Source organism: Agelaius phoeniceus, chromosome 8, assembly GCF_051311805.1.
Source record: "Agelaius phoeniceus isolate bAgePho1 chromosome 8, bAgePho1.hap1, whole genome shotgun sequence".
Lineage (NCBI taxonomy): Eukaryota > Metazoa > Chordata > Aves > Passeriformes > Icteridae > Agelaius > Agelaius phoeniceus.
Window position 1 is genome coordinate 24019968 of NC_135272.1, and position 13658 is coordinate 24033625.

Below are 13658 nucleotides of genomic sequence, written 5' to 3' on the forward strand. Positions count from 1 at the left end.
TGCCCGCCACAGGCAGGCACAGCACGGGCTCTGCCATTGCTCCCGCCGACAGGGAAGATGCTGTACCTGATGTCACCCCGTGCCCCACTTCACTGCTGCTCCCGGGCACTTCCTGCATGAACTCGGAGTAGAAAACTGATCCTCCAGGCTAAAGTCAACACTCAAACTGCTACTACGAACTAAGTAAGGAACATCATTCACTGCATCTCAAAATGACCCCCAAACTGGAAGCCAGTGGGTATTACCACCAAGACTCGCCACCTGGGTGTGAGAGCAGCCTCCAGCCTCCCCCGGCAGTCCGCACGATGAAAGTGCGAGGGCGGGGTTATTCCCGTGCCCGCGGGCGGGCCCGTCCCGGCACACGGAGCGGCCCCGGCTGCGCAGGCGCCGCGCTCCGGGCAGTTGTGGCCGCGCCGGAAAGTTGAGCTGGGAGTGCCGCGAGTGCCGAGCCGAGCCCGCCGCCGACCCCGCCATGTCGGGCTCCTCCAACGTGGCGGCCATGAAGAAGGTGGTGCAGCAGCTGCGCCTGGAGGCCAGTGTGACCCGCGTGAAGGTGAGCGCGGAGCCGCGACGGGACGGGACGGCGCGGACGCGCCGCCATTTCACCGCCCCGGGGCCGCGCCCGCCGCGCCGGGGCCGGGCCGGGGCCGCCGGCTCCCACCTGCCCTGCCCCGCCCCGCGGACCCGGCTGGGCGGCGGCCACCGGGCTTCTCCCGGGGCTCCGTCGGGGTTCCCCGGCCGAGGCGAGCCCGGATCGGCAGCGTAGTCGCGTCCGCTCCGCCGCCACCCCTGCCCGGGGCACGGCCGCTCGCTCCCCGCCGCCCCTCGGGGCCGCTCCCCAGCCGAAGCGCTCCCCGGGGCGAGGTACGCGGCCCGCCCTGCCCGTCCGTGCTCTCGGAGCGAGGAGCGCCCTTCCCTCGGGCTCTGCGGGGAGCCCGCCCGGGCGGGGCGCACAACAAGCTGGGCTGGCCCGGCACGGCAAGATGGAGATGTCGCTGCCAGGCACACCGAGTGCATTGAACTTGTGCCGCGCCGGGGCGAGACCGCGCCTGGCACGGCAGAGAAACCGGGCAAACTGCAGATACCGAGCGTCAGCGGAAGATGCAACTTTTTGAAACTTCGATCGCTTTATTGTATGAGTTCAGAGTTACGGCAAAGAAAAGCAAGACAAAGAATTTTTCACTGATCAGTTTTTAGCAAGGCACAGCATGCCAAAAACCCCTTATAAGGGTGCTCAGAACCCCATTATCTCATCATAAGGATGACTTTCCAAGGGAGCCTGAAATGCAAGTTCAGTGTTGTAGAACATGTTAAACCACAGACAGTATTTTTGAATTGTTTATGCCAGAACAAGGATCTTCATATATTTAATAAAGTAATCTCCAAGATCTTGCTCATCTGTCACCCTTCATACTTAAAAGTTTACTATGGTAATTAAAACTTCCAAATCAGTTCTCATTCTTACATTGTTCATCTTCTTGTCTTTAAGAAACAAAGAAGCTACAATGAAATTATTACATAAAATCTACATAAACTGTATTGTAGAATAATTTAGTAATATTCTTTGTACTTTTCAACATAAAAACCACATCCTCGGTAAAGCACATTCAGTGAATTCTAATGCCAGCTTTTATTATAACTAGGTTTCTCAAGCTGCAGCTGACTTGAAGCAATTCTGCCTGCAGAATGCCCAACATGATCCCCTACTGACGGGAGTATCATCAAGTACAAATCCATTCAGACCCCAGAAAGTTTGTTCCTTTTTGTAATTATGTGAACTACTTCAGTATCTTTCAGTGGTAAGTTCTTGAATTACAATTCATAAACTCTTTTGTCATTTAAATGAGACAGGCTCTATGAAAGGCACTCAGAAACATCTGACTTGTGCAGCTGGTGTTAGTCTCGATCCCCATTTTTGGTCCTTTCTCCCTTTTTCTGGTCACAGTTCTGTAGTGGACATGTGCTGGCCATTGGTATTATGAGCAGCACTTTGCTGGTGCAGAGCTTCCACCAGTTTGTGTAGCAGAATGGTGGGACCAGCTACTTACTGAGCTGCTCTTTGGACCAACAGTAATTGTACTGTATCTTCCTCTCTATAAGGGTATTATTTCCCTTTTCTCACTTAGAATTGATGTAGTGAATCCTAATTGTGGCAGATAAAACAGACTTTGGTTCTTAAATTTCTAATGAACAGTTCCAAAAACAGATTAGTGGTGGTGGTCCCCAAGAAGAGCATGGACCACTGGGGGGGGGAGATGCCCTCTCTGCCAAAAGAAAAAAGTATGATCTTTTTAAGAAGTAGTTACTTTTAAAAGCCCATATGCCACTCAAGTAAGCTACTACAGGGGTAGCAGTTTAAATAACTAGAAACAGTGGAATACTCATTTGGATTTTCATTCCAGAGCTTTCATAGGCTCATTAGCACTACTGCTATCACCAGGAAGACTACTCACTCATCTGCCATTTTGGTGACTAGATTTTAGGCTAACCTCTTTAGAAAGGTGAGTTTTAGATCCACGATAATTTTGCCAAAATTCAGAGAGTCACAATAACTCGGTTATTTTGACCACATTAAATGCATGATGATTTTACCGTGTTCTCTTTTACCATGTTCTCTTTTCCTGTTGCCCCTTGACGTGGATCTGTTGGAGATGAGAGCTCAGATGTGATTTCAAAGCACCTGATACACAGTTAACCATAGTTCACAATCCTTACAAATCTCATAGTGAGTCGTAACCTTGAAAAATTCTGGTTGTGTAGCTGACCTCTATCATCCAAAGAACTGTAGTTTGCTAGATTTAAATTGTGCTGTTAGTCAGCTTTATAGAAGGGTGACCGCAGTCAGATTGGATTGATAAAATTGTTCTCCCCACAAGCAGACTGTAGAAAAGTTGCAGATGTGTGTACTAGCAGAATAACCACGTTTAAAGGCTACAATAGTAACAACACAGAAGTTGATCTGTAACTATTTAACAAGCAAAACTACATCCCACATTGTTTTGAGCAGTGAATTACAACAGTATAACTGAAATGTGCTTTAGAGTTCTTGTAGCTTTTAAAGTTACTTCTGTTGTGAATTTTTGCCTATTACTGTTATTTTTAAAAAACCCTCAGATGTTACACTAGTGTAGCTTCAGCTGTAAGCATTAATCCAAGGAAGAAATCAAATCATCTGTAAGCATTATAGACTGAAAATTTACACAAAGCCAAATAAACTGTACTTAATCTGTGACATGTACAATTGCCCACCGAGGTTTGCCAAGGTTAAGAAATTCCTGGATTCCTGGGTGTGGATGTAGGAAGACAGTGTTTCCTCTGTCTCACACCACACCTGCATACACAGGGCTTAATATCTTCTTTCTCTGCTACAGCCTTTGGAATGGAACTAATTTCTGGTTTAGTTACACTACCTCTAGGTGAAATTATTTCACTTTGCAGTATCTGTTGCAGGCACTTCCTGAAAAGAGGTGATTCTTTGTGTTTTCTTGATGAGCCAGTAGCGTTTGTGTTTGCACAGTCAGCACCACCTCACCGAGGAGGAAGTGTAATTTGTTAGTTACACAACAAATTCCCTGCTTTTCAAAGGCAAAGTAGAAACCTGGTGTTTTGGTGAGCAGAAAGTGACTGGGAACAGCTCCTTCTTTCACTTTGCAGTTTGGTTTCAAGTAGACACTAAGCTTCAGTTCTTTTGTAAGAGCTTTGATTATCTTATTGTATCTTTGGGCATGACTTCATTTCAAGTTTATTTCTTAAACTACTAAAACAGCTGTGGAAAAAGAGGATCTTTTTTCCTTAACAGTTGTCCATGGCATAATCTGAAATATGTACTCTTTGATTTGCTGATACCTTTCTAACTAGATTTTGGTTTTGTTTTTCAGATCTTTTAGCATCTTTTCCTACCTGCAGATGTGTGTATGGGCAGAGTGCCTGAAGGAGCGGCCTGGTTAGAAGTCTGTAAAAAAGCTTAGCTTTAATGTGCCAAATCTAACTCTAAAAGTGCTACTGTCGTCAAACTTCTTACCATCTACCTCTCCAGATGAACTGTATGTTAGTTATGGATTTCTGTTTCATACGGGAATCAGTTTTATACGCCAAGCAAAAAATAAAAGTGTCTTGACTTAGTCTGGTCTTGAAATTACTGTAAGAATTAGATTAACTTCTGGGCATGGTGGCACCTCACAGACAGTGCATCACTCTGTAGCAGCTGGAGAGCAGAGAGAGGAGTGTAAATGTTCTCTGCTGCTGCAAGTCTGCCTGGGGTTAACAGTCCTTCAGAACAATGAGGCTCCAGCAGTACCATACTTAGAAGCATAACAGAAATAGAACAGAAAAAAAAATGGGACTGTTTATAATTCAGCTATACAGCTGGGCCATATCATAGACATCACATTAGGACAGAGTAAATTATTCTTAATCTTAATGAGGAATTCTGCCCTAGGAGATAACTTACTCTATGTGCCTTCTTATTCATTAGGTAAATATGAAAAAGCACTTACAGCTGTACATGAAAAGAAAGTAGCTCAAAGAAAACTTGACCTTTTAGCTGCCAGTGAATGTGCCAACTTCAGGCAAAACAGTAGTTTATGTGCAGATAATACAAACTTGAGTGTTGCTGTGAGGCTGAAGAAGCATTTTTAAAATTTTAATGGGGAAAACCCTGCTCAGAGACCTCACAGTCACTGAGCAGCATTTTTAAATGATAGCTTTATGAATGTCCTGTAAGGGGGTTTTACAAGTTTTTTCCCATCCTTTCAACTGCTTTGGGTATACAGACCTCTTGTCAATGTGATACTTACAGAAGAGATGCCTGTAGGAGTTATGCATATTGTTTTTGTAACTTCAGCAACATGCCTATTTTATGCAAAATGCTAATGAAATAAAATACCATGGATTTCATGGATTGCATACTGCCTTCTCTGTGTTCTCTGGATAGGAGAACCTTTTTGGAAAAACTCTACCCATACTGTCAGGAACAGCATTCTGTAAGTTAGAAATAAGTTTCAAATATTTATCTCTTACCTGAAGATGTCTGGGTTAACTGAAAAAATAAAACAGAACTGTAAAACTAGAAATATTTTATTTTGAAAATTTCTTTAACCAACATGTTTGCTGTCTTTGATGTTGTGAAGCATAATCTGTTTCTACAGCACAGCAGCACTTCTGGCAAATCCTTAGTGATGGCTAAATGACAAGTTGCTCAAATACAGCCATAGTTTTTCCTGCTAAACTGGAAAAAGTTGCTGTCCTTGTCATGTTGGCTACAAAAAGGAAGAGAGGCACATCCTGTTTGATCTGCTGCTGTAGAAAGTTTTAATGTTCAGTATCATTATCATTCATTAGTAGTCTAAGATCATCCATAGTTCAAAGCAGCTGCTGTATTCCTGGTCACCAGCAACTGGCAGATTTCACTTACAAATGGAATTTTCTTCTACTTGTGTCCATTTCTCGACGCTGAAATTTAAAAGAAAAGTTGTTTACCAGCAAGTTCATGCAACAGGATGAAACAAACAAGGATGGCCACTCCACTTTATAGCAGGGCAGAAAGTGAAATGTAGTTATTGTACAGTAGAGTTGCAAATAAGTAGTTATGGTATATTAACATTCATTGTCCTTGCTATTTTTATTTTTTATTTGAAATACAGCAGGATGCTTCTGCTTTGCATGACTTTTAAAATACACCTCTAAATAGTTAAGTTAAATACTTTGACACTGAGAACTGCATTTATACCACTTTTCTAGGGTAAGATTTTTAGTTACATTTCATGTCAGATTTAGTCTCCCCAAGCAGAACTATTATCATTACTAAGACATACCTTATGAATCCACTCATACTCTCCAAATTTGGAATCAAAGGTTCCTTTTTGAAGTGACCTCAGCTTCAATGTAAAACGTGGCCCAAGTTCTTGAATTCCCACTTTCTTTTCACTCTTGAAGATATATCTTGGGGAAGAAAAGAATTAAAATTAGGAATTAAGTTACAAGATTATTCTCTCTCACTTGTAAATGAGTATTGTGGAAAATGTCACCTGTGGAATCTGAAAAAGATGTAGTCTCTCTGGTTGTGAAATGTAGCTACTTGTCTCCCAATGAACTGAGGATCGTGTGGGAAGAGCGCAGCAAACATGCGGCCGATGGAATGGCCGAGGCGCGTTGTGAAATTATTCAGGATCACTTCAGGGACGTGTTCCGTGGGCTCCTTCCCTTTCCGCTGAAATCAGAGTAACAAGAATGCAAAGAACAGACTGAATGCAAAAGGATTTTAATGTATTACCAAAGAGGTGTTTGAAATAGAAGGACAGGGCCAAAACCACGCCCTAATCATTCTTTCAAACACAATCTAAGTTCATAAACATGTAAAGGAGCGGCTGGTAACATAAGGATCTTTGGTTCAACAATATAAATTCAATGAAAAAGCACAAATAATTTTACATTTTCTCCTGCACCATTTTTTACTCTTAGCAGAACCTGTTATAGTAGACAATGCACTCTACCCATCATAGAAGTATTCCCCCCATACCAACTAGGGATATATGGGACTGAGAGTATATGGGCTTCTTTATTAAAAACTAAGTAGAGATTACTTATTTCAAAGAAGAAAACCCATTTTACTGCAAATTACTTAGGGCTAAGTAAGCAATAGTAAGAAGAGGTGACAGGGCTATAGGAACAAGATGATCTCGGTTTTATTCAAGACAAACTACATCTAATGAAACCTTTACACTGCTGATTTCATATACCCTATTGTGTGTATGCTAGACATGTGGTATTTCCTACTGATGTAGGTTATCATCTGCTGTTTAATGATATGATTTTAAAAATACTTGTCAGATTATAAAATACTTGGCAGTTAAAGAAATACAGCAAATAAGCTTGAAAATGGAAATATGCTGCTTATGAAGTAGAATACACTAGTCCTTAGTCTCCTGTTAGCTTGCCAAAAAACACATTTACAAGATCAAGCTGAATCATATCAAAATGCAGTTTTGACAGTTGAAGTAGACTGGATATATTTATAATTAACAAAGAGATAACCCATTTTTCAAATTTTTTGAGTCTCACCTTTATTTCTTTACGCAAACGCACACTACTCATTCTAAAATGAGCAGTTGGACCATCAGGCAAGTGACTTAAAACAAGACCATCTGTGCACCAAGTTAAAGGCTGGTAAAATCAAGCATGTAATTTACAGAGGAATATTCAATGCAAAATGCAGTATTATGTTAAGAGGTTTAGATCCATAATCTATTCCCAAGGTTTTGTTGTATGTTCAAACATACATTCCCAAACTAGTTAAGTAGCTTTCTGAAGGATGTCCATTACATGCTAACAAGGGTTCTCCTTTACTGCTTTCTCATTTAACAAATTCGTAAATTTTCTGGCATGTTTTATCTAGCCAGAAAAAAAAAGATGGATCGTCCTGGTCAGAAAAACTTGTTAATTAATCAAACTGTTATATTTACTGAAATAATAACTGCTTAACCATGCATTACAAACAAGAAAAAAGTGCCAACACTTTCTTTAATCAATCCAAGTTCCATTAGCCATCAGACACTCAAGTTGGCACAGTGATTTTTAGCTCTGTAATTTGCACTGAAGAGAAAGAAAACAGAATAAAGTAGATCTCTGATGTGCATGACAGAATTGTTTCCTTTCCCTGATAAATACACAAAAGGATACTTGGTATTTTGCGATCTTCATTAATGACAATTAAATCTGTGAAGTCCCTTGCAATGCACTGTGGAATGATTCTTTTCAAAGCCAGCCCTCTTCGGTAGAAGACGTGTGAGTTGGGTATAACAGTAGCCAGCTGCTCACAGAATCTCACTGTTCTCTGCAAAACAGGGGAGTTAAATTGCAGGGTGCAGGATTCAGCTGTTAGGAGAACAGAAGGTTGGTCATTCCAACTACACTCCTTGAGCATTTATTACTTCCAGTATCTCTTTAAAGATAAGCTATTAAATTACTTCATTCAATTAGTGCAAAAAATTTGCAGTAAAGAATGCAGTACACCAGAGATTTTTTTAAGGACTTTTTTCCTCTTCCTCCATCACAGAAAAGCAGGAAAATGTAAAAAGCATACTCTCCACATTCATTATTTATAAAGGACACTACTTTATAAAAAGTTCACAGAATCTCAAAATACAATATAACTACTTCTTCATGAACTCATGTCTGAGTTTTCAGACCAACTGTTTGAGGTGTATTTTTTATTATTTTTAAACCAATTTCTTTTATGGCTTTCAAAAATGTCAGTAATCTCTTCAATCAGGCAATACTGATCATTTCAATACAAGAACACATGCACAAGTTTGGGTTTTTTTTTATGTAGGAAACAAACAGTGCTGGAGAAACCAATGGATTACATACACATACAAGGTTATTGTTGGGCACTAAATAAAATGACAGAAAAAATCCATGTGTATGCTATTATCTTCAGTTTTAATGTAACAATCACAGGATGAAAACCCTGGTATCTTATAACCATTTGGTTTCCAAGTAAAACATACGTACCCCACGAGGTCGGTCTGATGTTGTAATAAGAATTTTGGGAACAGTCTGTCTATTAAAGTATGGTGCAAATTCATCAGTTGCTTCATCAAAGGCAACCTGGAAGAACAGAAGTTTTGTTAAATCCACCATGTACAAAATACCTGAGGAACAATTGTTCAATGGGATCTAAATTTTAATTCACAAGATCTAGTCTGTAATTAATCACCTGAAGGTACATGGTTTTCACATTTTTAAGAATCTAATGTGATGAACATGGGCAGCTTTTACTACCAATATCAGTATGGCAATTATTAAATACAGATAGTGAAAGAATGACATCACCTCTTAGTAAACCCATCATGTGTAAAAAGTAATTAATCAACAGATTAACAGGAAAGTGGGGATTATTCAGTTTCATCAGTCAGTTTATGTCCCTTGTCAGAAAAACAATGATTAACTTATTAGCACATGCAGTTACCTCTTCATCATTGGGATCTACAGTGGTTTCATCATACACTCGTTGATTTTCAATAGTCTTTGGTACAGGTTTTGGAGGTGCCTAAAATACAGAAAATTGATTAACATAACATATTAATGTCATTAAATGCATTGCAAAATGCCACATTCTATCACACACTATGATAATACAGTCTGTATTTCTATAGAGAACTGTAAGTATTATTTATTTGATGCCACTTTTAAAAAGAAGTTACATAACTTTAATTAAAATATGCACAGCTATTGGGACACCAGAGAGCATCAGATGCAGAGAAGCACCACTGGAACAATGTCACTTTTCAAAACAAAACAAAACAAAAAAACAGGGGAACTTTCTTTCCATTTGTATTTCTTCTGTAGAAGAAAAGAATTCTGCTTTCAACTGCAACACATTTTAACCTTGATATCTAGAATTTAATGACTAATAGCCCTTAATGTTTACCCTGTTAACTTACACTACTCTAGTGAGACTATTTTAATACAGGAACTCACATCTGACTATATTCAATCAGTCCAGGAAGGAAGCAAAACCTTTCCTCACAGCTAGGCTTGGAATCCAGCAGATAACTGGTCTGGGGATGGTTTGGATAGCTCTGATTGTTTTAATCTACCCAGAAATTAAAATTGGAGTAGAATTCCTAATAATATCAACACAAGTGCCACAGCAATCACATCAGAGACAACTTTTCAGGAGTGGTGTTACGTCATTAAGTTTAAAACTCATCCTGCCTGTTTATAGCATCATTAAACACAGGAGCAACAAGGTTTCTGAAGTCAGCTGTTTGATATCTCTGCTAGACAGCAGTGTCTCTGAAGGCTACCACAGCCAGCGAGCACAGAGCGCATACAATCATAGAATGGTTTGGCTGGAAGGGACCTCTAAAGGCCATCTATTCCAGTGCAGTGAGCAGGGACATCTTGGACCAGACCAGGCTGCTCTGGGCCGCTCAAACTGCCTTGAGCGTTTCCAGGGATGGGGCGTCCACTCTGGGCATCCTGTTGCAGTGTTTTATCACCTTCACTGTATTCACTGCTTCACTTCCCTGAATTCTGTGGAGAAACCCCTTGGCTCAGGAAGCTGAGGAGCCCCAGCTCCGGGCAGAGCTGCAGGACCCTCACCCTGGCGAGCATCGCCCCGTTCGCGGCGGGGAAGGAGCGGCCTCGCCGCCACACCGGCTCCTGCGGCCGGAACCCTTACTTTGTCTCCGAGAGCCTCTCGCTCTTTCCTCCTCTTCTTCTTAAGGGCCAACTTCTCCTGCGGGCAGAGGAACAGCGCTCCGTTAGCCAGACTCGCCAGGCCCGGGCCTCCCCCGCCCCGCGGCAGCAGCCCACCCCACCTTCCTCTGCTGCTGCTTCCAGCGAAGGAACATGAAGTGCCGACGCTGCTTGTTCTTGATCTCGGACACGCTGAAGGTGGGCGGGAAGAGCACCCGCTCCGGGGCGGGCGGGCCGGCGCCATCCCCCGGCCCGGGCCCGCTGCCCTCACCCGCCATGGCGCTGCTGCCGCTACGGGGCGGGGCCGGCCCCTCACCCTTGGCCTCTGCCCCGCCGGGCGGTGCCGCGCATGCGCTGCACGGGGTTCGCGCGGCGGGCTCAGGGCGGGTTCGCTCAGGGCAGGGCGGGGCGGGGCGGAGCGGAGCGCGGGCATGGCGCGCACACCGTCACTGGGTGTTCCCAGGTGGAAGGGACCCAGGAGCGTCATCATTCCTGCTCTTGGCCCTGCACCGGACCCCAGGAGTCACACCATGTGCACATACCATGTGCCAAACGCTTCTTGACCTCTCAGGCTGGTGTGGTCACCACTGCCCTGGGGAGCTGTTCCAGTGCCCAAACACCCTCTGGGTGGAGAAACTTCTCCTGACATCCAACCTAAACCTGCCCTGACTCAGCTTCAGGCCGTTCCCTCGGGTCCTGTCAGTGTCACTGAGCAGAGATCAGTGCCTGCTGCTCCTCTTCCCCTCCCGAGGAAGCTGTGACTGCAGTGAGCTCTGCCCTCAGTCTCCTCCAGGCTGAACAGACCCAGTGCCCTCAGCTGCTCCTCACAGCTTACATCGTGGTGCCCAAAACTGTACACAATACTCGAGGCTGAGTGCAGAGCGCAGTCACCTCTCTCGACCCACGACATGTCAGGGCTCATTGCTCAGCAGACAGCGAACCTGGAGATAAAATCGGTGTATTTCATAGGGGTTATTGCTGCAGTGTTTTTTATAAACCAAGTTAGCTGCCAAAGTGGGAAGCTCTGAGCAAACGTGACACATTGATGGGCTTACATTACTGCAGGTAACATCATGGCCCAGCAGTGCCTGCACATGTGCACACTTTCAGACCTTTGCTCAAAGTGACTTAAGTTTTGGGGAGCACCTGTTTATTAGGAACCATAGGCGTTTTGATGATAATGTTCCCAAAAATTATTTTTATTCCATTAAAGTCTGTAAAAACTTGATGTTAAAATGAAACAAGAACTCCTACAGCAAATTAGAGATTCAATTTACATAAAGTCATTTCTATTCCTGAGCTGATTTTCATGCTTAGAGATGTGCAAATGCTTCTGCACAGCAAAGACTACACAGTGGTTTATAGAAATTGAGTACTCAGGGATTTGGGGGGACCTGTTCTAAATTGGAGACATTTTTAATTTTAGACTGCAAAATTCTGAGCCTCAATGGGACTGCTTAGTTCCATTTGTCCCAAGCATTTTTTCAAAGCTTGATGTCTACTAATTTTATATACAAGTACATTTTGTCTTTACTATGTCTTTCTCTCACTAGTAAAGGGAAAAAGAAATCTGTTAACATAAATGTAGGAAGATAATGAAAAAAACCCTAGAAATAACCAGAATAATAGAGAATGTCCTAAGCCTTGTTCTGTCCTATAAACAAATTTTGTTCTGCAACTCAACTTGCTTCACTGAGATTACTTCTGCTTAACACAGAAATGAAAGATCAAAGGCCTCATTATGCACAATCCCATATATTTCTGGCCTCGCTCTCATTTTTTGTCAAGAGAAAATATTTCAGCTATCCTTACTGCCTTAAGGATAAGTAGTTTCCATGGTAATTGAGGTTGAGAGGATTTTGTTGAGAATATGTTAACCAAGGACTGCCGTAACTTTATCTCTCTAGCTGATGCAGATGTCAGAGATTGCAAGGTTATTTCTCAAAGTCATTAGCAGAGATTTTCATCACTGCTATTAGCAGAGCATACAGGGAGTTCTATGTTGTTTGTAGTTCCAGTTTGCAATGCTGTTTTTGTTGGGATCACTGAGTGCATACAAGAGGAAAAAACATATTATCTTTCTCCCTCCTAGCAAGAGGGATGACAACCTCCTTCCTCTGAGTCCTTGGAAGAAAGGTATTATTCAAATACCTTTCTTCCAAGGACTCAGAGGAACAAAATAATGATACACAATGATACAAGAACTTCCTAGGGCAGGGGAGGGACAACGACAAGACACCAGAAACACACTCAGGATTTGGTAGAGATCACTGACAAGGTACAATTATAACTTCAATAGAAGGCCCAACAAATAAATGCATGCATAGTATTACTTTAATTTCTTCATAGAAGTTCCGAGGTCTTTCTCAGCTATGAACTCAGTTCTGTGCAAATAACATTTTTACCAGGATATTCTTATTTTACAACTTAGGTAGCATTGTAAAAAAACCTTTTGGAAGGTAAAAAATCTTTTGGAAGAAGCTGCTTGGTTAAAAACAAAACAACTGGGAAAAACCCACCAAAACTCAAACAATCCCCCACCCACCCACACAAAACCCCTTAACAAGCAAGTTCTCTATAGAAAAGTGATGAATGAAGACATTGCTTCCATGTCAGCACTTAGAAATTTTGGAGGAAAACTTCTGTAAATTAACCCAGCTCAATAGTGAAGCATCATTTTAAGTTGTATCAATGGAGCACTGTTTTGGTTTTTTCTGTTCTGTCATTTCAAAAAATTGAAAAAACACTTTGAGATTAAGTCAAAATGACAAAAAATTCATCTGGGGAAATTAAGTAAGAAAATGTAGAAAGAGGTGAGAAAAGAGGGTAAGGTACCTTTGGATTCAATAATTAAGAGAACTGTTTTAGAGGTGTGGGGTTTTCTTATTTGTCCTTTTTATTGTTTTGTTTGTTTGTTTTGGTTGGTTGGGTTGGGTTTTGTTTGTTTGTTTTTATGTAATAACCACTATTTTGCTATTTTCCTGTTTTGTTTTGTTTGGTTTTTTTAAATTTGTTTTCCTGAAGGTTGAGAGCACATACTACTTGTCTCTTTCCCTTCACAGTGCTGTGTAGATAAACACCTCAGCCTTGAGACTGCAGAGCAGCTTTGATCACATCTGAACCCTCAGCAGGCCCCTCATGCTCACAGCTTCTCTCTGGGAGGTGTTCCAGGGGCTGCTGGACACCATGGAATGTGTAGCAGAGTCAGTGATAGTGGCTTTGCTTAACTGGTAGTTGAAGAGTTGAAGAAGGATACAGAAGACAGGACTTTCCAGCCTCTGGAGATTATCATCTTACTTGTCAATGGAACACTGAAACCACAAGTCTGCAGGTTTTTCTGAGGTGAGAAGTATCTTCATTCTTCCAGCTGAAGGTACTGTGTGTCAAATAAGATCTAGAAAATGCTGAATCAAATAGCCAGGCTGGGCACTCTCCTTCTGAAGGGAAACAAGATT

General features: G+C 42.2%; 2 protein-coding genes across 2 annotated transcripts; one reads left to right on the forward strand and one right to left on the reverse strand.

Moving 5' to 3' along the window:
• The first annotated feature begins 366 nt into the window (after nucleotides 1–366).
• Nucleotides 367–4905, forward strand: GNG5 (G protein subunit gamma 5). Its single transcript, XM_054638309.2, has 3 exons — nucleotides 367–553; nucleotides 1644–1799; nucleotides 3879–4905. The coding sequence occupies exons 1-2, from the start codon at nucleotides 473–475 to the stop codon at nucleotides 1767–1769; spliced, it is 207 nt and encodes a 68-aa protein (XP_054494284.1). The 5' UTR covers nucleotides 367–472; the 3' UTR covers nucleotides 1770–1799; nucleotides 3879–4905.
• A 153-nt stretch (nucleotides 4906–5058) lies between these two features.
• On the reverse strand, nucleotides 5059–10541 carry RPF1 (ribosome production factor 1 homolog). Its single transcript, XM_054638308.2, has 9 exons — nucleotides 10326–10541; nucleotides 10187–10243; nucleotides 8969–9049; nucleotides 8512–8607; nucleotides 7678–7831; nucleotides 7060–7142; nucleotides 6027–6208; nucleotides 5814–5940; nucleotides 5059–5451 (listed from the first exon to the last, which is right to left on the reverse strand). The coding sequence occupies exons 1-9, from the start codon at nucleotides 10479–10481 to the stop codon at nucleotides 5410–5412; spliced, it is 978 nt and encodes a 325-aa protein (XP_054494283.2). The 5' UTR covers nucleotides 10482–10541; the 3' UTR covers nucleotides 5059–5409.
• Between the last annotated feature and the right edge of the window lie 3117 nt (nucleotides 10542–13658).